Here is a 24,839-nt window from a genome sequence, read left to right as displayed (position 1 = left end):
GGCAAAGGTGGCAGGTTGGTGAAGTCAAAATTACTGAACCCGCATTTCTCTTCCTGGCATTTGAATTTAAATTTGTTGTCCCACCTTGATTTGAATTTGGTTCAATCTGGAACCCTTGCATGCCCTTGTGTTTCCATACCCAGCGCAAGGTCACATAACTCCCATGATGCAGTTTCTTGCTTCCAAAGGTGTTACGGTCACCTTCGCTAACGCGCACCACAGGCACCAGCAGATCACTAAAGCTAATACTCAGTGTTGAGCAAGACGATCCTCTTGAGAATGAAGCCCGTAATCTTGGTTTTGATATTCGCTCTACTAAAATATTTGATGAATTACCTCTGGATTTCGATCGGTCGGCCAGATTGATCGATTTTATGCGCTCTGTGGATAACATGGCAGAAGAGTTAAAACGATTCCTTCAAAATTTGAACAAGACCGGGCATGCAATATCTTGTGTCAGCGGATACTACACTTCCCTGGTCATTTGAAGTCACAAAGAAATTTGGTATGTTTCAGAACCACCAGTGTATGTCCGAGAATCACCACGGCTACTTATTTTGATACCTTCCTGAGTAAAGATAGGGAGATGCGCTTAGATATCTCCCTAGCGAGGCGGGACAACAACATTTCAAATGGGGTGGATTCATTCAATAATCACACTTTCGTGGTATCAAGAATTTGCAGCTTGTTGCAGTTAAAGACTGCTATTAAGAAAATATATTGAGGAGGGCTCAGCCCCCACATCTTGCATGGCTCTGCTGGAATCGATGTTCCAACTCTTTCCTTCCTGCCTGGATTCCGATGGAGAATTTAAGAGTTTTAGAAGTGGAGGGGCGCAAATTGAACATCATGCGGCCACATCAATCTCAGGTAAGGAAACATGTATGTTCATTTTTTTTCATTTAATCCATTTTTTAAACTACAGTCATCACATATGTTGAACCGTCAAACATTGCAGGGGCCTCTCCAGTTGCGATATTTGAACATCTGCGCTCCTCTCTCCGAGTTTCCAAAATCTATAGGGAAATTGGAGCACCTCGAAAGGATCCTTTAGCAGTAATGATACTGGCCCTAGTGCTGGGCAGTGCTGCAGGCGCGCCGAATATAACCTTGGTATCGTCTGAGTGTGAAACGCAGAAGATCCCAACAGGAAGTCCTTACATTGTTAGTCTGGAAATCGTTCTCACACGGCTGGAGCTGAACACTGGCCTCGAACGGTTACAACTACACAACATCAAGTCAAGGAATTTTGGGTGCCCCATCTGCCTATGGGCGTGGGGTTTGCAATGAGTCAATCTCTGGGATTGATTGCACCCTATGCGAAACATATCTTGCTACCCACATTTTAAACATTTGCAGCGACGCCATCGGTGCTCTTGTTCGGCTCGCTGACTGTTCCATCCACTACGAGGAGGACAGCGTTTAGTATCAACTATTGTACTGCACTGCGCAATACACATCTATCTAATGTCCATGTTTAAATAAAAGTCATAGGCTTCTCCGAGCTAGAGAATCTGATCTCAATAGCTACATTAGTTGATGGTGTGCTATTCCAACCCGTAACTATCCACCTCTTCTTCAGATAATAAATGTATTGCGTGGTCTTGTATTTTCCTTTACTTTTGGTCACACTAATTTCATTTAGTACTGCTTTTGTTTTGAACATACTAAAATCACTATTCGCTTTAACATTATGTTCCACTAAGCTTCATAAAGCTTCATATGCGTATACTACCACTATGGAAGTCTTTAATTTCTGTACTTTCATAAATTTATCTTCATTCATATTATAATAATTAGTGGAGGTTTTAATATCTATAGCCATAAACATTTTTTATTTTAATTTTTTTTTAACCTCGGGATAGAATATTTTAAAATAAATTTCACTGTATATACCAATCAAATGTTTATATTTATTTCCACATTAATTATGTTTTTTTTTTAACATTTTAATTAATATTAAATTAATATCATTAATTTAAAAAAATGTTATATAGATAAATGTCATATGAAATGACATAATTATATCTTATGATATCTTTATATGGTATTGTAACCAAATTTATTTATAGATTAAATTTTTTTACAGTGTCTATGGTTGGAAGCTTTGTTACATCTTTTTTTAAATGTGTATATGTTTAACTTGTATATTAATTCCTTTTCTCATTAATAATAATTACTATTGTTAGATTTTAGATTTTTGTGATCTGTATTGTGAATAATAATGTCTTTTGGATTAATCTCATTATTAGGATTTGATCTACTTTTCAAACTAACTAATGTGGTTCATTCTCGTAACAAAGGTGAAAAAGTCAGTCTATCTTTTAGAGATAGCTGTTAATAAATTAGCTATAAAATTAATTAGTGATAAACTACTTATTAATAGTTGTTCTTTATTTATTTTAATTATATATATTAAAAATAATTGAAATTAAATTGTACAAAATTTGGTCTATTTTTCGAACCAACTAATGTGGTTCATTCTCAGAACAAAGGTGAAAAACTCAATTGATCTTTTAGAAATAGCTCTTAGTAAATTAGCTAATTATTATAAAATTAATTAAAATACGATTTAGTTATAAATTACTTGTTAGGAATTAATTATGAAAATAATTAAAAACTAATTGTTCTTTATCTATTTTAATTATATATATTAAAAATAATTGAAATTAAATTGTACAAAATTCGGAATTAACCATTTGGTAAATCTATTACAGATTAATTAAAATGATATTTATTTAAGTTATATAAATCTTAAAAGAAATTAAAATAAATAAAAAGAAATCAATAAAAGAGTTTAATAAAATGACAAGTGCTAAGAATTATAATATTTTATAAAAAAGTTCAATAATTATTGTTAAACACACATGGACAGCAAGAGAGATATGAAGGATAAAGCATGCAAGTACAATTTTTATTGATAAATGATATACATTTATAATACATGTTGTGACCCTTGGGTTTCACATCCCAAGGTCTCTTGGACTACTTTGTCTATTTAGCTTCCACACTAACCCATTGAGGATTAGGTGTCCAACATTCCTCCCCTTAATCCGAATGGTTATGTATGAGTCCAAGAAGAGAGCTGTAATACAAAATGTGCAAAAATGCATGGCAACACTAGGCTGAATGTGCTCTCTGAAATGTTGGTATAAAGGGCGATGGTTTAAGGATGACCACCAACACTGGAACGCTTAGTGCAGTTCCCGGAACTCTTCCAAAACTGGCAAGAAACTGAAGTCTTCTGCTAGAGGAAGTGATCCTATTGTTTTAAAGAGGGAAACCTTCAACCATGAAAGGGAGGCCTCGCCTCGCATAAAAGGGAGAACTTCAACCTGAAAAGGGAAGTCTCAACCTGTGATGGTTTAAGGATAACCAACAACTCTGGAATGCTTAATGCAATTCTTGGAACTCTTCCAAATCTGGCAAGAAGCTGGTGTCTTCTGTTAGAGGAAGTGTTCTCAATTTTGTTCCTGGAATTCTTCCAAAACTGGCAAGAAGCTAAAGTCTTCTGCTAGAGGAAGTGTCCCAGATTGCCAACTGAAGGCATGTTCATGGGCATCTTTGTTTCTAGCTACAACTCTGAAACTAGTGTGGCAGGTTGTGGCTCAGGCTCGCTTGATGTGGCTTTGAAGCTTGTAGATGACCATCATTTCCCCCCATGTCAGATACAAGGTGAGATGATGGAGAAAACTCAACTGCAAGACTGTTCAATACTCTAGAACAAGTTCTGACATGTGTTTGGAATATCTTCTTGGCTGTTGATGCCCATTGCCAAGAAGCGATCCATCCAAGATGAATCTTTGTTCTTGCAGGGTGTTTGTTGCTGAAGCATCTATCTGAAGAATGGCTAGTTTTATGACAATGCTTACATGGATGAAGATCAAAATAGTGATCTTTCAGATGGCCAACTCGGTCACAGTGTTGGCATTTTACAATCTGTTTTTGTTGTTGTTGTTGTTGCTGTGGAAGAAGGGTAGAGTCTGGAACAGCTGGATGTGAACTGTCATGAGGAGCAGGTGAACTATCATGAATGAATCCAGCACTCTGAAACTGAATGGGCTTTGAGTAGTCTGGAATATGAAAGGACAAGTCCTTGTCATATCCAAGACTAGTGCTTTGCTTGTTGTGGACAAGTTGTTCCCAAGGTCTGCCGATGGGCTTGGGAAGTGCAGGCTGAGTTTCTGCATCTGCATGTACAACGACTGCTTTGTTGGGCACTGGATCTAAATTACTTCAACAATATTGTCTTGCTGTTTATGGGAGTCTGTTCAATCTTCTGAACAGAAACAGGTTTAGAATGATGACTCCACTGCTGTAATTCTTCCTGCTGTAGCTTTGTCTCAAGCCGCAAAAACTCAATATTCTCTTGTACATTATGCAAACAGATTCTAATGTCAACCAGATAAGCTTTGCTTATTCTTACTGTACCATGATCAGAGGAATGTATCAGAGTTTTTAAGAACTCCAATACTTCACCAATTTTGGCTATTTTATTCATTGTCAAAATTACACTTGAAACTGATCACAACTATGAACTTGTAGAGAATAATCAACACTCACTCGCAATATGTCAATACAATTGGATTTTACAATAGATTGCAATTGTCTTCAAAAATAGTGATGGCTCTCGATTTCAGTTGTGTTTGGTTATATAAGCTTCATATTCCATTATGTATTAACCATACATGCTTCACTCTCAACACATTTGAAATAAACTAAAGTAATCAATGCCATAGAAGGAGCATGAAGGTTTTCATACCCACCATAACCAAACCATAATTTATCCGCGGGATAAATTTAACATCGACGGACAGGTGGTTTTGTATTACCGTCAGTAGTTATAAGTTCAATGCTCCATTTCTTGCCTAATGTGACCCGTTGGGAAAATAAATCCGCAGAGTTATCAAACTTATTAATTCTGAATTCTATTATGCACTAGGCCCAAACTTCTCCTCAATAAAAAATTATAGCGTCTTACCTCGTAAAAATAGATGATGTCATCCATCTGTTTATATCCATGCGATTGAACTTAACAATACTAAAAAATACTGTTTTCAAATAAAAATCCAAAGTCTTCAACGCACAAAAGGAACCACACGGCCTTCAACAAGGAGCGCACAAGTTGTTTAATGCACAACTTGAACCATACGATATGCATTCATCTTCACCTTACATTTACAACGCTGTTGTCCGAGATAGGAGTCATCAAATATGCTGCAGCCACATTAGCAGCAGAAGAAATCCGTTGCTATCATCAGCTAAGCCTTCGAGTAAGGGAAGATCACTTGGGAGGGATCATGTCGAGCACTGCTACAAACTAGCAGAGGGCGAAAGCTCCCGCAAGTTTGATAATAATACACCGCAGGATATTCACTTCAAGGCCACCGAGCTTTGTCCTTCAAGCCAATCTTTCTTGCATACACAGGCAGAAATGATAATAAATACTATGGCTTATCCCACCGCAAGCGAGGAGTACAAGGCTGCCATTGGAAGCTCCGAGCTCTTATTGCAAAGAAAAGCTGTGCGCCGATCCTGGTTCGAATCGCATGGCACAACGTTGGGACTTACGATGATAAGATATGGGGCTGAGCTTGCCCACGGTGCTAACAGTGGTCAGAATCCTTGCTGCAAGATTGAATACAATGGCAGTGTGGCCTCTTTCTTCTTCTTCGTTTTACCTGCAATTATCTCATCTCCGAAACAGATATCTGAAAACAAGCCCTCAAGCCCTCATCAATAGTGCATTTCGATAGCTTACCTTGCTGTAGTCCGTGCTCTTCCTGAGATACGATGGCATGAATCTGCTGTTGGAGCTGTTAATCAGCTGATTGCAGTGTAAATGCCTGGATACGCCATATACTCTGTTGACAGAAAACTTCACGTACCTCAGACTCCCTCGAAATCTGAAAGACTATCAAACGCACGGTGATCCGGGTGGCCACGGAGGGCACGGATAAAGCAATTCTGGCTACGACAATCGATGGATGTGTATTCTGCAACGTCAATCGACAATCGAGCCTGAGGTCATCAATGAAATAAGAGCAATCTGAAACCGCTGTAGCAATGTGAAACCCTTGTCACGACGCGCCCAGTTTCCACTTTGCCTCCTCTATTGTTTGTGGAGCAAGACGTCTGAAATCTCCACGCTCACCGCACCAAGGTAGCGCGCATGTATTAAAACGTAAGTGTAATAACAACTATTTTAATATTTTCCAGAACCTCTAATATGCTTTTGAAATCCACAAGTTGGAAATGAAATCATCGATTTGATTCAGTAACAACGATTCAACACCAACGATAGAGAATTCGAAAAGCAAAAAGATATCCAGCCCAAGAAAGTTTCACCAAAATATATATATTTTTGATCGGTTCAACAATAGAGATGACGAAGGTGAAATGCAGAACGATATTTTCAATATACAGTCCCACTGCAGAATTTTTTCGAGAAGATCGACAATGGATCTAGTAAGAAGAAGCGGTCAACTTCTGTCTATTTTTTTTTTTAATTTTATAATATGCCGACCAAGAAAACCCCATCTGAGAGCCTCAGAAAAATGGAGGAAATCATCTAGGACAGGCGAGTTCAGTGGCTGAATTTTCAGAAGTCGCATTTGGTTGTGTACGTTTGTTCGAAAGCCATGCCTTCCTTCTCAAAGGCTCCAGGCGACGGTAAGAGCAACGTTGGTATCGCAAGTGTTATTAGACTATGTCAGTGAGTGTTTTGTATGTCAGTGAGCGGCGACAAGAGTAATAATAGTGAATTTCAGGTGGAGTAATGATGCGGTCAGGGCAGTGGAAGCATCAGCGTCAGAGTTGATAGACAGAGGTGGCAGCGAATGGCAGACAATGGTTATGGCAGAGAGCCCACAGAGCGCAGACAATTATTATGGTAGAGGTGAGCAGCGCAGGGGAGACTACAGGAATATTAATTAACAATTGATTATATGAAACAACGTTAGGGGCAGCGCAGCATTACATGCAGGTGATTATACAAACGGTAAGCAACATTATTATATGTCAGAGCAAAGCAGGAGCATTGCATAAAAATGGCGCTGGAGAAATGATAGGTTGCAGCTAAAATTTAGCTGATAAAATATTCATGACAAAATATTCCTGAGATGCAGAATTGATGGCATAAATGACTTGCACAAAAAAGGCCATAAAACAAATGGCTCAAAGTAATTATGCAGGACAAGAATACGCCTGCTCTGATACCATGTTAAACACACATGGACAGCAAGAGAGATATGAAAGATAAAACATGCAAGTACAATTTTTATTGAGAAATGATATACATTTATAGTACATGTTGTGACCGTTGGGTTTCACATCCCAAGGTCTCTTGGACTACTTTGTCTATTCAGCTTCCACACTAACCTATTGAGGATTAGGTGTCCAACAATTATATTAAAGAGAATTATAATATTTTAATTAAAGAGAATTTCTTCAAATCTATTAATCTAACTTTGTCTTGAGGATTAACCACATTAGTTGGTTCGAAAGGTTGATCAAATCATTGTTAATCTTAAAGACATGAATAATTACTATTATTTTGAATGAAGTTATAATTCAGTTCATTCTTAAAGCCCTAAGGTTAATCTAAAAGACATTAATAATTAGTATTATTTTAAATGAAGTTATAATTCAGTTCATTCTTAAAGCCCTAAGGGTTAGCTCAACTGGTCGAGTCCCTGTTGTTAAGTACCTCGCTGGACAGAGGGTCAATTCTTCTTGATGCTCTTCAGGTTAGGCCTCATCTCCCTAGATTTTTCCAAGGGAAAAAAAAAAATTCAGTTCATTATTATATTTTTAAATTTTAATTCAATTCATTCATTATTGTATGATGAAGTAAGTGTTTTGATATTTATTATGAATTGATTCCTCTGAACATTTACCCGCCTTTTAATTTATATAGCTTCCCTAGTAATGTTGTTATTCACAAATTAATATTGTTGTTATTGTAATTTTACATTTAGCATTAGTATTGATGAATTCATTCACTGCTAAAGTTGTTAGTACCATGATATAAAATGGATTGTTCATTCATTATTGTATGACGAAGTGTTTTGATATTTATTATGGATTGATTCCTATGAACATTTACCCGTCGTTTAATTTATATGGCTTCCCTATTAATATTGTTATTCACAAATTAATATTGTTGTTCACAAATTAATATTGTTGTTATTGTAAAAGATGATATCCAGCGAGAAAAATCTTCAGGAGTCAATCCCCTGTACTCCACATTATCTCAAAACATTGGAAACCCCGGATGTTCGAAAGAAGAGCTTCAGATTTCAATCATTTGAAAGGATCCTTTCGAGGTGCTCCAATTTCCCTATAGATTTTGGAAACTTAGAAGGGAGCACAAATGTTCAAATATCGCAACTGGAGAGGCCCCTGCAATGTTTGACGGTTCAACATATGTGATGATTGTAGTTTAAAAAATGGATTAAATGAAAAAGAATGAACACACATGTTTCCTTACCTGAGATTGATGTGGCCGCATGATGTTCAATTTGTGCCCCTCCACTTCTAAAACTCTTACATTCTCCATCGGAATCCAGGAAGGAAGGAAAGAGTCGGAACATCGATTGCAACAGAGCCATGCAAGATGTGGGGACTGAGCCCTCCTCAATATACTTTCTAAATAGCAATCTTTAGCTACAACAAGCTGCAAATTCTTGTTACCACGAAAGTGTGATTATTGAATGAATCCACCCCATTTGAAATGTTGTTGTCCCGCCTCGCTAGGGAGATATCTAAGTGCATCTCCCCATCTTTACTCTGGAAGGTATAAAAAGAAGTAGCCGTGGTGATGCTCAAACATAAAGTGGTGGTTCTGAAACATACCAAATTTCTTTGTGACTTCAAATGACTAGGGAAGTTTAGTATCCGCTGACACAAGATATTGCATGCCCAGTCTTGTTTCGATTTTGAAGGAGTCGTTTTAAATCTTTTGCCATGTTATTCACAAAGCGCTAATCTTCTTTTCCAACATGAGCCCATAAAGTTTGGTTAATCATAATGGTCCTGTAGTTAGAGGGAGCGTTTGTGTTCGCATTTTAAAAGATAGGAACAATAAGACTTTGCATCCAAGGCTTTGGGAAGCCATGCTTTCCAATCAAATTGAGAAGCTTTTGGAGATGAGTAATGAGGATAAATCTTCCTATTTTACAGATTTCAACTTGGTATAATTTGATATCTTTAGCTTTCCCATTAGCGAGCTTATTAATCCCGGACTTAACATCTTCAAGAGAAAATATATTTTCCTTAATAGGAGTGTTTACGATGGTGTCCATGGTGTTCGGGAAGTCATACAACTTTTTAAGATAGATTTCCCAGTTCTCTAAGGTGATTGAATTATTATTTTTTGATTTACGAACAAGCATATTTCGCCAAAACTTTATGGGTGCAAATTTAGAAAGGTGAAGTAGATGCTCTCGTCTCTTATTAATATAAGACCACTTCTTTTTAATGAGGGTTTTATCTATACTAATATTCCGGAGCTTTACAGTTTCATTAGAAGCATCTGTAATCGATTTCCTCACAATTTTATAGTGTTTGTCATACCAAGGGTTGGAAGATTTGTTAATCTGTTTATACGAAACCTCATTAGAGAACTTGTTAATGATAGTAGTAAAATTGTAATCAGTTTGATCAATGTCAAATCAACTAATGTGGTCCATTCTCACGACAAGGTGAAGAATCAACAGATCGTAAGGAATAAATAACATGGATGCATCATTGCCCAGAATTCGCCGTTGAAAAATAGTTGTACTATATGTTAAAGAGCCTAATTCCCTTTTTAAATCTTTTAAAAAAAGTGTATATATATTTGCAAATAGCTGTTTTTATTGATTAATAAACCCTAATAATTTTATATATATCCATATTTTTATATACTTATTTTAAATTTTTTTAATACTAAATTTATATTCTAGTTTAATTAAATTAAATTAAAAATTTATATTCTAGTTATCTTTGAATAGTTACTTTTATTATCATTTTTATTTTTATTTTTTATTTTTTTTATCTCTAATATGTATTTGTTTTATTTATTTATTTAATTTTATAGTTTATAATAATAATTATTTATGTTAATATAATAAATAAATAAAATATTTTCTCTTTTTATATTCATAATATGATAATAGAATTAATTTGTTTAAAAGTTGTTGTTTTTCCCTAATTTTTTATTCTTTCTATTTCTAACCATCAATTTTCTTAACAATATTAATATTTTAATAATTTATTATACATTGGCTAAATTATTAATAATTTCTTATATATTGATAATTTTTTTTTCTTAATATTTGTTTTAATTAAAATAATTTTATAATTCTAAAACCGTATGGAACAAAATCGTAATTGTATTAATAAATTACTTTTTTCACGTTAATCCTGAATGTATCTTATTAGTCATAATTGTATTAATAAATTAGTTTTTTCATATTAATCCTGAGAATGAATCTCATTAATAAAATTGAAACGTTGACAAAATAGTTTTCAAAGAATGGTAGAAGAAACCAGAACAAGAATTGACCTCTTGAGCAATGATGCATTCAAGAAATTAAAACCTTAATATAAATCACATTGAGTCTTCATGAATTCAATGGAATGCAATATTGCATTCTTCAAAACATTTGAAATTTTACTATATAAATTCATACAAGATTACATGCGCACTTGAAGTGAATTGAATCTCACACAAATTTGTTAATCCTATACTAATTATGCATATTTCCTTTCAAAGGTGGCTAATATGCTATTTTGAACATGATGATTTGTTTCAAACATTTTAAAACACCACATAGAAGAAAAAGACCATGAATTAGGTAACATACATATCACATAAGAAGTACACAAACTACAATTGAATTTGAGAATATTAATTTGTATTGATTTCTTGGAAACTCATATCAGTGCTTTTTTAATATAATATTGTCCAAATCTCTCAAATATTTTGAACCCCTCTTTTGAGTTCTTTTATTTTTTTAATACAAAATTAGGAAAAATTGTTTCGGATATCATTGGTAATTGTCAAAATTAGCTATCAATTGAAACTGATTAAATAACACTTACAAAAATCATTTACAAAAAAAACCATATTATTCTAGAATTTGACCGACAAACTTCATCATATTAGACAAAGTTCCCATGCACAATTGTAGAGCAACATTCTCGAGCACTCATACCGAAATTTCTTTAAATGGTTCCATTGTTCACCCATAAAATGCTAGAATCCAACCATCTCTCTGAAAGTAACATCCAATTTTGTGAGTTTTTGATAATTGGTCTTTATTAAGAACAATTTTTTTAATGGCCACCAAAGTTGGAATTCCTTATGTAGTTTCTCAAAAATCGTTTCTCCTCTCAAGGATTCAACCAATCCCGCCATCTTATTATTTCTACTTTTTTCTTTAGACAATATTTCATCATATGCCTCCAAAAGGAATTAAATTATCATGTTTATCTTAGCATCATGGTAGACCCATTTACACTAGCTTGTCAAATTTGTTAGCAAACATACCAATATTTTTCTTTGACCCTGTAGTGTTCCTAAGCTTGGTCCATTAATGATGTTTTCGTTAGCACTTTGTTTGTCTCCACTACCAATTGAGTTTGGTCTTCCACACCCAATGCCCTTAATTCTTTCCAAGTCCTTGAATTTAGGAATTTCATGACGTTGTTTTCTTTTTGGGGCATATCACCCAACTCTCCTCTTATTTGTTGGATAATATGCTTAGTTCGGAGAGCATGACCTTTTCATCATCTATCAACCTAATAGAATTCCAAATCTAGTTGATTTCCTCAATAATTGTATCCGAAATCAATTCCTTAGCTTCAATAATGGGCATTTTTTTCTATCAGTTGGGCCTTCAATAAACTTATTTAAGCTCACAACCTATTTATCTCTTCCTTTGTGACCTTCAACAAATCATGTTTCTTTTGCATTTCCTATCTGAAAAGAATAATCTTATATGAATATGGTTGAAAGAGTTTCCTAAATTTGTCTAATTCAACCTCTGTCAAATTCAAGCTTGATAGTGCTTTCACTAATTCATCTGAAGCATCAAGAGGAAAAATGGGTAATGGATTGTGTAGAAGAAGATATGGAACATACATGACATTGAGAAACCTGTGTTAAATCTTGAATTTGTTTTTAATGTTGTTGGACTTCTTTGTTCCTCTATATAATGATGGAAATGAGATATTCTTTTTCTTTTTCCACCCAACCAATTCAGGGGTCTGCACATGTTCAATATTTGGGACATTTAATCTCTTCTTCATTGCTTTCACCTCCATATAATTTGCATGTATAATAAATTTCACAAACTATGTCTTTTGGGTCTACTCCTAATTTTATGATCCACCCTTGTAGCTCATCTATCTTCATTTGTTTTGTTCTAGTGGAGACTCTTTCTTGTTTCAACTGATTGGTGACCTTTGAAACTAAATTTTAGATTTATTCATATACAATCCAGTGGTATCCAAGTCATTACACAATATCTCTCTTCTCTGTCTATGTAAATCAATCTTATCCAATAAATTGTTGTCCTTCAAATTAACAGAACTATTAATGGCTTGGAAATTTGTGCTTTCTTGTATAACTTGTGACTTGGGATATATAAGAGATAATCTTGATCGATACTTTTCAAAGTCCATGGTAGATAATAACTTAGTTTGTAATGAGGAAGTAATGTGTGCCCATAGTTGAGATGATAGGTCCTTTTTGATATCCAGATTTTTTCTTTCTTTTACATTTACAAATTGTGAATGGGTTTTATCTGACAACTGAGATTTTGTTTTGGATACTCATTTTTCAATTCTGCTACAAGGGAAGATGTTGTTGCAGGAATTAATAATTCTAACTGAAAACTAGGCTCTCTTGAGATGAATTTTCCCACTAGTCGACCTAATAACCTCTACTGACTATATTGTTGCTTCTATTTATTCAAACTTTAGCCTCTTTCCAGATTGGTTTCATGACTCGTTCTTTGAATTCTTTGTTCTATCCCTTTTAGAATTTGTTTCTTTACGATGAGGGGTGTTAATAACTATGTTCTAAGCTTCCAAATTAATATTTTTAGATTACTTTGAAGCTAGTTATTCTTCAACCCATGAATCCATGTTTGCTATTTTTTCAATATCCAGATAGCTATCATGCTCTTATGGGGCTGACTAAAAATTCAATCTTTTGTTGGAGATAATATGGTATGGATCATAAGCCCACACTTTGCCTTTGGGAAAATTTATTAAGGCTAGCATTTGATCCAAAATCTTGAAGGCTTGTCTAGTGTTCACAATGAATGGACCCACCTTTTGCTTAAGCTTGAAGGTCACCTCCTACTTCATTGGAACAAAATGTACAAGATCTAAATTTATCCTTTGCATGATATATTCTAATGCAAAAATTGTAATAGGCGAGAATCTGGGAAAATGATAAAGAGGCACTTCTAAACCATATATTATTATTTCGGTGTGGTTTTTATACACATAACAATCCCCTACTCTTGTATCCATACTGAATTGTATAATTTGCTTTATTTCTAGTTGGGGCACTTCATAAAAAAAATTGCAAATGCTACAGACATAAAATGTAATAGTGAGATACTCTGAAAAACCTTTATTGTTCTTTATCCTCATAATGGAAGTCCAATAGACCATTGATTGTTTCTCACCCTTAGAATTATATAGTTGTAGCCTCAAATAAAATAAAAAAATTGATTTGGAAATACAACATGAGATTTACAAAAAAGGATGGATACCTGCAGTATCTTGTATCCTTGAAATTAGACAGTTTAAAATTAATTGCATCTGAGATGTATGTAGTAAGGTCAAAATTTACACTGGTCTTTCTTATGGAAGAAAGAGTGTTGAAATGTCTTAAGACATTTTCATCAACATAATGTATATCATCAACGAAAAAAATAGAAGCAATAGTAGAGAGGATTTCTTGGAAAATTTCATAGAAACATATTTAATTGGTATGTTGGGGCTAATTTTGGGATAATGGTAATGGCAGGTCACATCGAATCCAACATAGTTTTCTTTTCAAATTCTGATAAATCCATGTATAATTGAATTAAATTGTCATCTATGAGTGACTGGGGCTTTTCAACATACGAAAAATTTAACATGTCACATATATATTCAGGCGAGATCTGAAGGACAAACAATGTAAACTTTGAAACTGGAACTGATACTGTTACCCGTTTCGTAGAGATAGCAAAAAAATGACCTGATTTTCAAAAGTGGTGATGCAGAATACACATGTTTTTTTTAGAACATGGTTTTTGGAACTTTAATTTTTTTTCATGTTCAAGGATGAAATCAAGTTTTAGAATGGTAGTGATTTTCATGCTGATTTTAAAAAGTGAGTATTCTGCATCACACCCTTTTTTTAAAAGACCTATTTTTTGACTTTTAATTTTCTAGTGTGTGAAATGTAAAAAATTATTTTCTAAATTTGATAGTTTTTGAAGTCGTCATTTTATTCATATTTTCTTGTTCTCTATCTTAATTTTTTTTTTTTTAGGGGGGTTTTTATTGTTTTGCGTTTTTAAATTAGAAAGTCGATAGTTTGAATTTTAGATAATCTACATATTTATACATCCTTAATTAATTTTTCAATCCACATGAAATAATTGTTTCTAAAAAACAACATTTTTTAACAATGGACATAAAAATAACCATTTTTAACATAAATATAACAAAAATATAAACGTTTTGATAATTTTTTGCTAGAATTAACATGTCAAAATCACAATTTTTATACAAAAATATTAACTAAAAATGGTCAAATAATAGTTTTTTTTATGAATTTCATGTCAAAAAAATAATAATAACAACTTTTTTTTTCAAAAAATAATAATTAACTTAAAAATCAATGCGAAAATCACAGTTGTGCTCTCTCTTTCTTTCACATACCAGAGTCTTGATGGAAATTTCACCTCTTTTGAACTTTTCCAATCTGAGATTAGCTTCTTATCACTTAAAGCACTTGAAATATTTGTAAGCATGAGCTCAGGTGGAGTTCGTTCACCAATGTTTTTTGAAGATACACCTTTAAGACTCTTTGGTCCAGAAAGATTCACAGAAATTTTCCTTGATGCCATTTTCCTAAAAAAAACACATAAATTAGTAAATAAAAAAACATATTAACTTAAATTAACAACAAAAATATACCATAAATTTTTTATTTGTATAATCAGAATTGCCCAGCCACCCCTAACGGGCAGGCGGGTCGATGGGCGAGCGGGAGGTCAGGTGAGGGATAATGAGACTAAGTGCACAATTAGGCAAGTATGGGCGAGCCCCTACCCATGCGCCCCCCACAACCCCCTAACGACTACATTGAAGCCCCAACCCCATTAACTTATTCCTCTCACGAGAGATCTCTTGTATGGATTCACTACACATTAATAATTAAAGTAACACGCCTGATCCAATCTCCGAAAATGATGATGATGACAAATCCCTCGATATGACTACCAAGTTATTGTACTCTCTGCATCTATCAAATCTGTGTTTTCTCTTTGTTTTGCTCGCCAACTCTGTATTTCTTCGTGGTCCATCTTTTGCATGCCATGCTAGATGTTTGTTTTCAGCTCAATTTTCTGTTTGAACGAAGCTTCCTAAGCTTGCCCCCCTCCCCGGCCCCCCTCCCCTTCCCTCACCCTACCCCCTACCGGCCTCCCACACTCTCGCACCCCATCCCCCCTCGCCCCCCCCCCCCCTCCATCCCCCCAAACCCCCGCCCCCCATCCCCCCAAACCCCCTACACCCCCCAACCCCTCCCCGAGGGAGTAAACTTGTTATGAAACCAGCTCAAGAAAAGATAGAAAAGAAAGATCAACGCCTTAGAATTCAGCCTCTTCGAGGGGGCAACCTCCTTTACATTACATAAATGAACAATTCTTGGATGATACAAATGACAAAACCTCCTTTCTATATATAGGAGTCTAAGGAGTCACAATATAATCCAGCCGACCTAACAATAATAATATAAAGCCACAAAAATAACAATAGAGGGATTCTATGGGGCACAGAAATAACAATATGGGGGTAATAGGGGCACAACAATATAAATAAGGGGTATAACTACAATAGTAATGGGGTAATCACTAGTATTATAGGGACCCAACATGCCCCTCTCCTTCAAAAAAGTGTTGTCCTCAACGCTTGAGTAGTTCTGGATACTTCTGCATAAAATTCTCATCCTCCCATGTGGAATCTTCAGCGGATAAGTTCTTCCACTTGATAAGATACTCTGAAATTGATCGATTTCGTAGCTGTCGAGTTCTTGTTTCTGTGACTGCTTCCGGTTCCAATATAATTTTTCCTTCCTCGTCAAGTTCTGGCAATATTGTTTGAACTGGGAGCTTGTCGCCTATAACCTTCTTTAAACATGAAACATGGAAAACTGGGTGCAATCGAGAAGCTGCAGGAAGCTCCAATTTGTATGCCATAGTACCAATCTTTTGCAACACCTTGTACGGACCATAATACTTTGGTGATAATTTATTATCCTTCTTAGCTTGCTTTAGGGACATTTGCTTATATGGTTGTAGCCGTAGGAATACCCAATCACCTACATCAAAACTTCTTTCACTGCGATGTTGATCTGCCTGTTGTTTCATTCTATTTTGTGCCAACACGAGGTTATCCTTTAAGAGTTGGAGGACTTGTTGTTGATGTTCGATGTGATGTTCCACTGCCTGAACCTTAGAATTTTCTCTTAAATATGATGTGATGGATGGTGGTTGATACCCATAAAGTGCCATAAATGGGGTCATTTTTGTTGCTGTATGGAAGGAAGTGTTATACCACCATTCAGCCAGAGGCAACCATTTGACCCATTGTGTCTGTTTATCAGATACAAAGCAACGAAGATATCCTTCCAAACATTTGTTTACTATCTCAGTTTGCCCATCAGATTGAGGATGATAAGATGAGCTATGAGCTAACTGAGTACCAAGACAAGAAAATAATTCTGTCCAAAAATTTCCAGTGAAAATGGGATCTCTGTCACTTACAATAATCTTTGGGTTTCCATGTAGCTTTTGAACTGTTTCCATAAATGCAGTAGAAACTGTACTGGCTTTAAATGGATGTGATAATGCACAAAAGTGTGCATACTTGGTAAGTCTGTCAACTACCACCATGATGACACTCTTTCCCTCAGACTTGGGTAAACCTGTGATAAAATCCATTGAAACCTCCTCCCAACGTTGGCTTGGAATGGATAAAGGTTGTAATAGACCCGGTGTCTTAATTGTTTCAACTTTATTTTGTTGGCAAACCAAACATTCCGCCACAAACTTTTGAATATCTGATTTAAGGCCATCCCAAAAAAATTCCTTCTTAACCCTGTGGTAAGTTTTTAAAAATCCTGAGTGCCCTCCTAAGGGAGAAGTGTGCAATTCCATAAGAATCTTTTGTTTTAGCTGGGAATTCTTACAGAGGTATAAGCGATCTTTGTACCATAACGAATCATTTTTCCAGCTAAATGTATCAGAAGTACTGGAATCTTGTTGTAGCTTTCGAATAAGTGCCCACACTTCTTCGTCATTCTTCCATTCCTCCCTTGCTTCGTTTATCCAATCTGGTTGGATAATAGAAATGGCACACAACAATGCTTCCACATCCTCATCCTTTCTTGAGAGTGCATCTGCCACCACATTTTGCTTCCCTTTTTTGTAGATGATTTCAAAGTCATAACCCAACATCTTTGTGACCCACTTTTGTTGCTCTTCAGAGGATAATCTTTGTTCTAAAAAGTATTTAAGGCTATCATGATCCGTTTTTACCTTGAAGTGTCTTCCCATTAGGTAGGGTCGCCATTTCTTAAGTGCATGGAGTATTGCCAACATTTCCTTCTCATAAATAGCTTTGCTTAAAAACTTTCCCTTGATTGGACGACTTTCAAAAGCAATGGGTCTTTCATCTTGCATTAGAACAGCACCAATTCCATTTCCTGAAGCATCACATTCCACAATAAAGGTTTTTGTGAAGTCCGGTGTAGCTAAGACCGGTGCTTGGCACATTGCCTCTTTAAGATGTTCAAAGGCCTTTGTTGCTTCCGGAGTCCATGAAAATGAATCTTTCTTCAATAATGTTGTTAGAGGTGCTGCTATTCTCCCATAATTCTTAACAAACTTGCGATAATACCCTGTCAACCCAAGAAATCCTCGCAGATGCTTTATGGATGTGGGGATTTTCCATTCCTTAATGGCTTTAATTTTGCTAGGGTCTACCTTAACTCCTTCATGAGATACAATATGACCCAAATATTCCACCTCCTGGACTCCAAAGAAACATTTGGATCTTTTTGCATATAATTGTTTCTCCTCCAATAGTTGTAGCACCCTGTCAACATGTTCAACATGATCCTTCCAAGACTTGCTGTAGATTAGTATATCATCAAAAAATACTAACACAAATTTTCTAAGGAATGGTTTGAAAATTGAATTCATCAAACCTTGAAATGTTGAAGGTGCATTGGTAAGGCCAAAAGGCATGACCAAAAATTCATAATGACCCTCATGAGTTCTAAATGCCGTTTTCGGAATGTCTTCAATCTTCATTCTGATTTGATGATATCCCGAACGAAGATCCAACTTGGTGAAGTAAATTGATCCATGCAATTCATCCAGTAATTCATCAATGACAGGAATGGGGAACTTATCTTTAATAGTGAGCTTGTTGAGCTCCCTATAATCTGGACACATGCGCCATGATCCATCCTTCTTGTGCACCAATACTACTGGAGCTGAGAAAGAACTTTGACTCGGTTGAATTATACCAGCCTCTAGCATTTCTGCAACCATACGTTCAATTTCACTTTTTTGGACATAGGGATATCTGTACGGCCTGATGTTTGGAGGAACACTTCCTGGAATCAGATGAATAGCATGATCATGATCACGCATAGGTGGGAGACCTTTGGGAGTCTCAAATACCTTGGAATGATTGTCCAGGACTTTTTGGAGATCTGGAGAAATAGATGATTCCAATGTGGAAACATCTAGCGAACATAATTGTGCAATTACACCTCTTTGCTCCTTTTTTAGAAGCTTTGTCATGCCATTAGAGCTGATTATCTTTCCTGGTTTCCCTGCAATACCCCTTAATTCAACTTCCTTTCCTTCCACAGAAAATTTCATGAAAAGTTCTTGAAAATTAAAAGCTATTGTACCCAAGGATTGTAGCCATTGGACTCCTAGTACAACATCAGCACCTCCCATTGGAATGGAAAGCATTGGGCTAGTCAATACATATTCTCCCATGGATAGCTTGATATTATGGCACTTTCCAGAACAATTTATTGTTCCTCCATTTGCAATCATCACTTGACACTCTGGTGCTGGATATAGGAAGCAATTCAATTCTTTTGCTACCCTACAATGAATAAAATTGTGGGTGCTTCCTGAATCAATCAACACTATTACCTTTTTCTTCTTGATTTGTCCTTCTATCTTGATGGTTTGAGGAGTGGTAATTCCCGCCAATGCATTACAAGATATGGTCGGATTTATTTGTTCTTCATCTAGGCTTTGTTCCTGGAATATATCCTCTTCTTTTGACCTTTCTTGCTCCTTTTCTTCTTCCTCTTCACAATCTATGTAGAATAATTTCTTCTCAGCACACTTATGACCTTTTGTGTATTTGCTATCACAATTGTAACAAAGCCCTTTTGCTCTTTTTTCTTCCAATTGTTGTGGTGTCAACCTTGTAGGTTGTGGAAGACTATGGGCAACAACACTTCCGTCTTTATAGTTGTGAGTGGTATGCTTCCTAGTTGCCATAATTTTGCTTTCCATTTTTCTTGCTAACCTGAATGCCTTCTCTAATGAATCAGGTTCCCAAAGGCGAACATCATGTTGGATATTATCCTTTAAAGACCCTATGAACACATCAATCCTATGCTCCTCTGGAATATCTTTTACCCTTATGTTCAATTTTTGGAACTCCTCAATGTGCTCCATTATTGAACCCTTTTGTTTGAGACTTATCAATTGGCTAAAAAAAGTGTTGCTTTTTGTATCCTCATAATGTGCTATCAATTCTTCCGTAAAAATTGCCCAAGTGATAAATTGTTTACGAGAACAAAGCCATTGATACCATACAAACTGATTTGGTTCCAAATATAAAGTTGCCATACGTACCTTTTGTGTGTTTTGCACATTATTGAGATCGAAGAATTGCTCCATCTGTAATATCCATGTGGCGGGATCCTTGCCATCAAACTTCCTCATATCGATTTTTGGAATATGGTGGGTCTTCGATCCAACATTAGAGTCTATGGAATCATGATTAACATTTCTTTTGTTCTCATCATGAGTTTCCTTTACTACCTTTTCACCATTAGTAAGTATTTCTTGTAGAAAATTTGTCAAATCTGTCTTCAAATCTGCCATGTCTGTCTTCAAATCTGTCCTCAAATCTGTCTTCAAATCATCCATCTTAGCTTCCATGCCCTTTATCTTAGATTCCACGCCATTTATCTTAGATTCCACGCCATTTATCTTAGCATCTGTTAGCTTTTGTGAGCGTGACATTTGTTGCACTTGTTCTTGTAATTTTGATATATCATGTAGCATTTCTTCCTCTTCTTCATGAGTCATGCTAGAGCTTTCAGGTTCCTTACTAGGTGTTTGCATTTTCTTTCCTCGGGGCATCAGTTACCGATAATAATGCTTTACTATGCCCTTTGAATTCCTTCAAACCAAGCTTATGCAAAAATTAAAAAAAAAACTACACACCTTTTTTCACTTTGTAGAAGCCTGATATTGAATCTGATGTATCTCTGTAATTTCGAATCATCCAGTTCTGAAATTGTGACCTGTAGTAGCCTCTATGTCCTCTTTCCAATGCCACAAGTCTGATCCAAATTGGATTCTCCAAGAAAGAGTTATGCAAATCTCCCACAGTGACTTGATTATAGACTATTCAGTAGAGCGAACTTGTACGAAGTGCCACGTGTCACTGTTTCAACCTTTGACTCTGAAAAATATATAAAAGAAACTACAGTCCGTCCTCTTTCTGTACCTTCTTACAAAATTTCAATCCGATGCTCAGAAAGAAAGTTATGACGATTTTCCCCAGGTCACCTGTTTTGAATGTAATTCAGGAGTCTGCAAAAAGACCAACTTCCTCAGATCATATCTCCGAAAATATCACGCGAAAAGCTCTGAAATTTGGACCCAAGGTTCAGCGATTTCTTCTCAAATGGGTTTTTTTTGCGACTTCTGAAACGTCACAGAAAAAAAGTTATAGCGAAAATGCCACGATGACCTGTTTGGAGCAGCGAAACCCTAGAATCCAAAGCTCTGATACCAAATGTTATGAAACCAGCTCAAGAAAAGATAGAAAAGAAAGATCAACGCCTTAGAATTCAGCCTCTTCGAGGGGGCAACCTCCTTTACATTACATAAATGAACAATTCTTGGATGATACAAATGACAAAACCTCCTTTCTATATATAGGAGTCTAAGGAGTCACAATATAATCCAGCCGACCTAACAATAATAATATAAAGCCACAAAAATAACAATAGAGGGATTCTATGGGGCACAGAAATAACAATATGGGGGTAATAGGGGCACAACAATATAAATAAGGGGTATAACTACAATAGTAATGGGGTAATCACTAGTATTATAGGGACCCAACAAAACTTGTTTGAATAACAATAGAAAAGGTGTTTGGTTTTTTCAATGCATGGATAGAGAGTGATTTGTTGTTGATATTTAAGTAATGATATTTTGGTTATGATTGAATTTCAACTTAATCTTTAGGTCTTCCGTTGTGATAAGAACACACATGTTTGACATCATATTCTAGTGTAAAAATGTTGTTTCTACATTGATACATAGCTTAATCTCAAGTCTTTTACAAGTAGTTAAAGTGCCAAAAGGCACATGCAAGGGAGGTTGTGGGCTATTAGCTATAGAGCAATGAATACTACCATAGAGGGACACAACAATCACAAAAGGAGTCATTTGTGAGGAGATAATTGAGACTTAAATAAATATGGATAAGTAGGTGGCAATCTGAAACAACTTAACATATCTTCCTTATTGTGTAGAAATCAATTTTAGTAATGTGATTGCGTGCATAAAATGAGTAAATATTTCCTTCAAACTTAAATCATTTAAACATCAAGCTTTGCATAGATGGTTTGTTTATTGAGTTATCAACATGAATAGTGCATGGTTTATTACCTTTTGCAAAGATTGGCCTTTGAAGAAATTTTGTATGAAATGTTTTGACAACATTTATCCTTCTATTAAAAATGTAAATATTAGAAGATATACTTCCATTATTTTGGAGTTCCACCTAGGTTTCCATTGTGTCTTTTCTAATCCATTTTTCCTTCAGTGTAAGCATGTGTACAAATTTATTTATTTATTTATTAGAAAAAGTCAGAACAACAATTAGAAGCCCCGCTTCACTCTAACAGTGATAATCGTAATAATTAGAAAATATGATGGTATTCAACCTTGATTGAGGAATCCCCATGTATGGTCCATGTATTAGATATAGAATATGGATATGCAAGCATTGAGAAACATTTCTTGGAATTTGAATTGCTCAACTTTTCATTCCTTTTGAGCATGACCTTTTTTTTTTAATTTTTTCAAATGCACTCAGGAATGCTAAAGTAACAGTGTTTTCTCAAATTTCAAATATAAAATGTTATCCTTTGCTAGACATTCATATGCATACATCAAATTCACATACTAACAAATAAATGCATTTTTTCCAACACATAAATGTAAAGACCTTATTTTTAAACATGTGTTTTATTTAATATTATCCTCACATTGATGAGTAGGGAGCCATGTAACATTAATTCCGATGTGATTATTCAACAAGAGTAAACACATCATTTGCTTTATAAATCGTTATTAAATAGATCTAAACTAGTTTCATTCCACACATATTTTCATGACGTGATTCCTGAATCTCAGATTCATTTTCAGCTTTATTCTTTAATCTTGTGTAAGTTGATGGTAATTGGTTGGCTGTGAATATAGTGGCCTGGTTCATACTGCGATACGCGCAGAGGATGCTGCTACCCTCGCATGGGAAAGCCTGCTTCCGACTTTTCCATTCATGGCCTATGGCCCAATTACAACACCGGCAAATGGCCACAGTTCTGTGATTCTTCCAGAGAATTCGATTACTCAAAGGTGCCATTAATTATATCTTTCTCCATGTACGAATAACATATAACGTTTACCTAATAGGATCATGATATACTCTGAGAAAATTTGCAGATTTCAGATTTGGAGGAGGAGCTGAACAGTTATTGGGGGTCGTTACGCTATCCAAGCAGCGATGGACATGAATTCTGGGGACACGAGTGGGAGAAGCATGGCACTTGCTCTCTCAATCTTGATGAGCATTCATATTTCCAGAAGGCTCTCTCCTTGAGACAAAATATAGACATTCTTGGGGCTCTTAAAACTGCAGGTGGTCACATATCATAAGGTCACTCTCAGATTAATTCCTTGTTATAAAATTTGTTAATTGGTAGTTTGTTTGCAGGTATTAAACCCGATGGAAACCAATACAGTTTGAGCGATATCAAGGAAGCCATTAAACAAAACACTGGGCAGCTCCCAGGAATCGATTGCAACACGAGCGCAGAGGGAGAGTATCAACTATACCAGGTGTACGTGTGTGTTGATAAATCTGATGCTGTCACTGTTATTGAATGCCCCATTTATCCACACAGCAATTGCCCATCCATGGTTGTGTTTCCTTCTTTTGGGGATGATCAAGAGTCTCAAGGGGATTCTACAAACCAGAATATTCACGGAACAGATGAACTCTAGATCCAGACCAGCATAACTCCTTTCAATATTCTGTTATCATTATAATATCTGATTTCAGCAAGAATTTTCATAGGTTTGTTGGTGGCTACTAGAATCTACTGCATAATGTCACAAAGATACGACTATGACTTATGGCGGGTCGATTCTAGGAATCGACCCGCCGTCGGTCGGGCGGGGCGGGGCGGCCCGGGGGTGGCGTTGCACGCCCGCAGCGGCACCCCCGGGCCGCCCCGCCCCGCCCGACCGGCGGCGGGTCGATTCCGGTGGCGTTGCGCGCCCACAGCGGCACCCCCGGGCCGCCCCGCCCCGCCCGACCGGCGGCGGGTCGATTCCGGTGGCGTTGCGCGCCCGCAGCGGCACCCCCGGGCCGCCCCGCCCCGCCCGACCGGCGGCGGGTCGATTCCGGGAACCGACCCGCCGCCGGTCGGGCGAGGCGGGGCGGCCCGGGGGTAGTAAGATTGGCCATGTACTGCAATTTACGACAACAACCGCGGTAGTACCGCCGCCCTTGGGAACCCTGGTACTACGCCTGCACTCTCACCCTTTGAACCATTCATCGGCCTACCATTTAATTCGATCTTTCTTCCCTTTCTCATCACTTTCCACGGTTGTTCTATTCTTGAACTATCTATATCCCAATTTCTTTGTTTTCTGTGCAGAATGGCTCTCACAGAGTTACTCTCTGCAATATTCGCTTGAAAGAGAGGAAAGAAGGGAAGAGGATTCAAGGGGTTCCACGACTCGGCCAGGCATGATAATGAGAAGCCATACTAGCCGTGGTGAGAGAAGCAGTAGGAATATTAACTTCGAATCGCCGCAGGCAGAGGAATATTATTATTATTATTCTGTTAGTTTCAGTTAATGTCATTTTGAATCAGATTTTCTGGCATTTTGATTTCCACTCTGTTTTTCTTTCTTCCATTTTTATCCTACCTACGAATGCCATTTGTATGATTGTTTGAGTCTATTTATGCTTCTTTGAAT

General features: G+C 36.2%; 1 protein-coding gene across 1 annotated transcript; it reads left to right on the top strand.

The window, feature by feature from the left end:
- The first annotated feature begins 5,842 nt into the window (after window positions 1-5,842).
- Window positions 5,843-23,855, top strand: LOC149259274 (ribonuclease 1-like). Its single transcript, XM_089453762.1, has 4 exons — window positions 5,843-5,884; window positions 23,052-23,207; window positions 23,295-23,490; window positions 23,566-23,855. Exons 1-4 carry the CDS (start codon window positions 5,843-5,845, stop codon window positions 23,853-23,855), a joined length of 684 nt encoding a protein of 227 aa, XP_089309888.1.
- The last annotated feature ends 984 nt before the right edge of the window (window positions 23,856-24,839 follow it).

Source organism: Pinus tabuliformis, chromosome 6, assembly GCF_031772625.1.
Source record: "Pinus tabuliformis cultivar Carrire ecotype Pingquan chromosome 6, CPIR1, whole genome shotgun sequence".
Classification (NCBI taxonomy): Eukaryota; Viridiplantae; Streptophyta; class Pinopsida; order Pinales; family Pinaceae; genus Pinus; species Pinus tabuliformis.
Note: the sequence above shows the minus strand (reverse complement) of the source record. Positions and strands in the feature narration are given on the sequence as shown.

Bases quoted from the DNA above. Each gene is read 5' to 3' on its own strand.
- LOC149259274 (XM_089453762.1), top strand. From the start codon at position 5,843: ATGCCTGGATACGCCATATACTCTGTTGACAGAAAACTTCAC. The intron at 5,885-23,051 runs GTACCTCAGACT...CTGTGAATATAG, and splicing joins CTGTTGACAGAAAACTTCAC to TGGCCTGGTTCATACTGCGA. The intron at 23,491-23,565 runs GTGGTCACATAT...GTTTGTTTGCAG, and splicing joins TGGGGCTCTTAAAACTGCAG to GTATTAAACCCGATGGAAAC.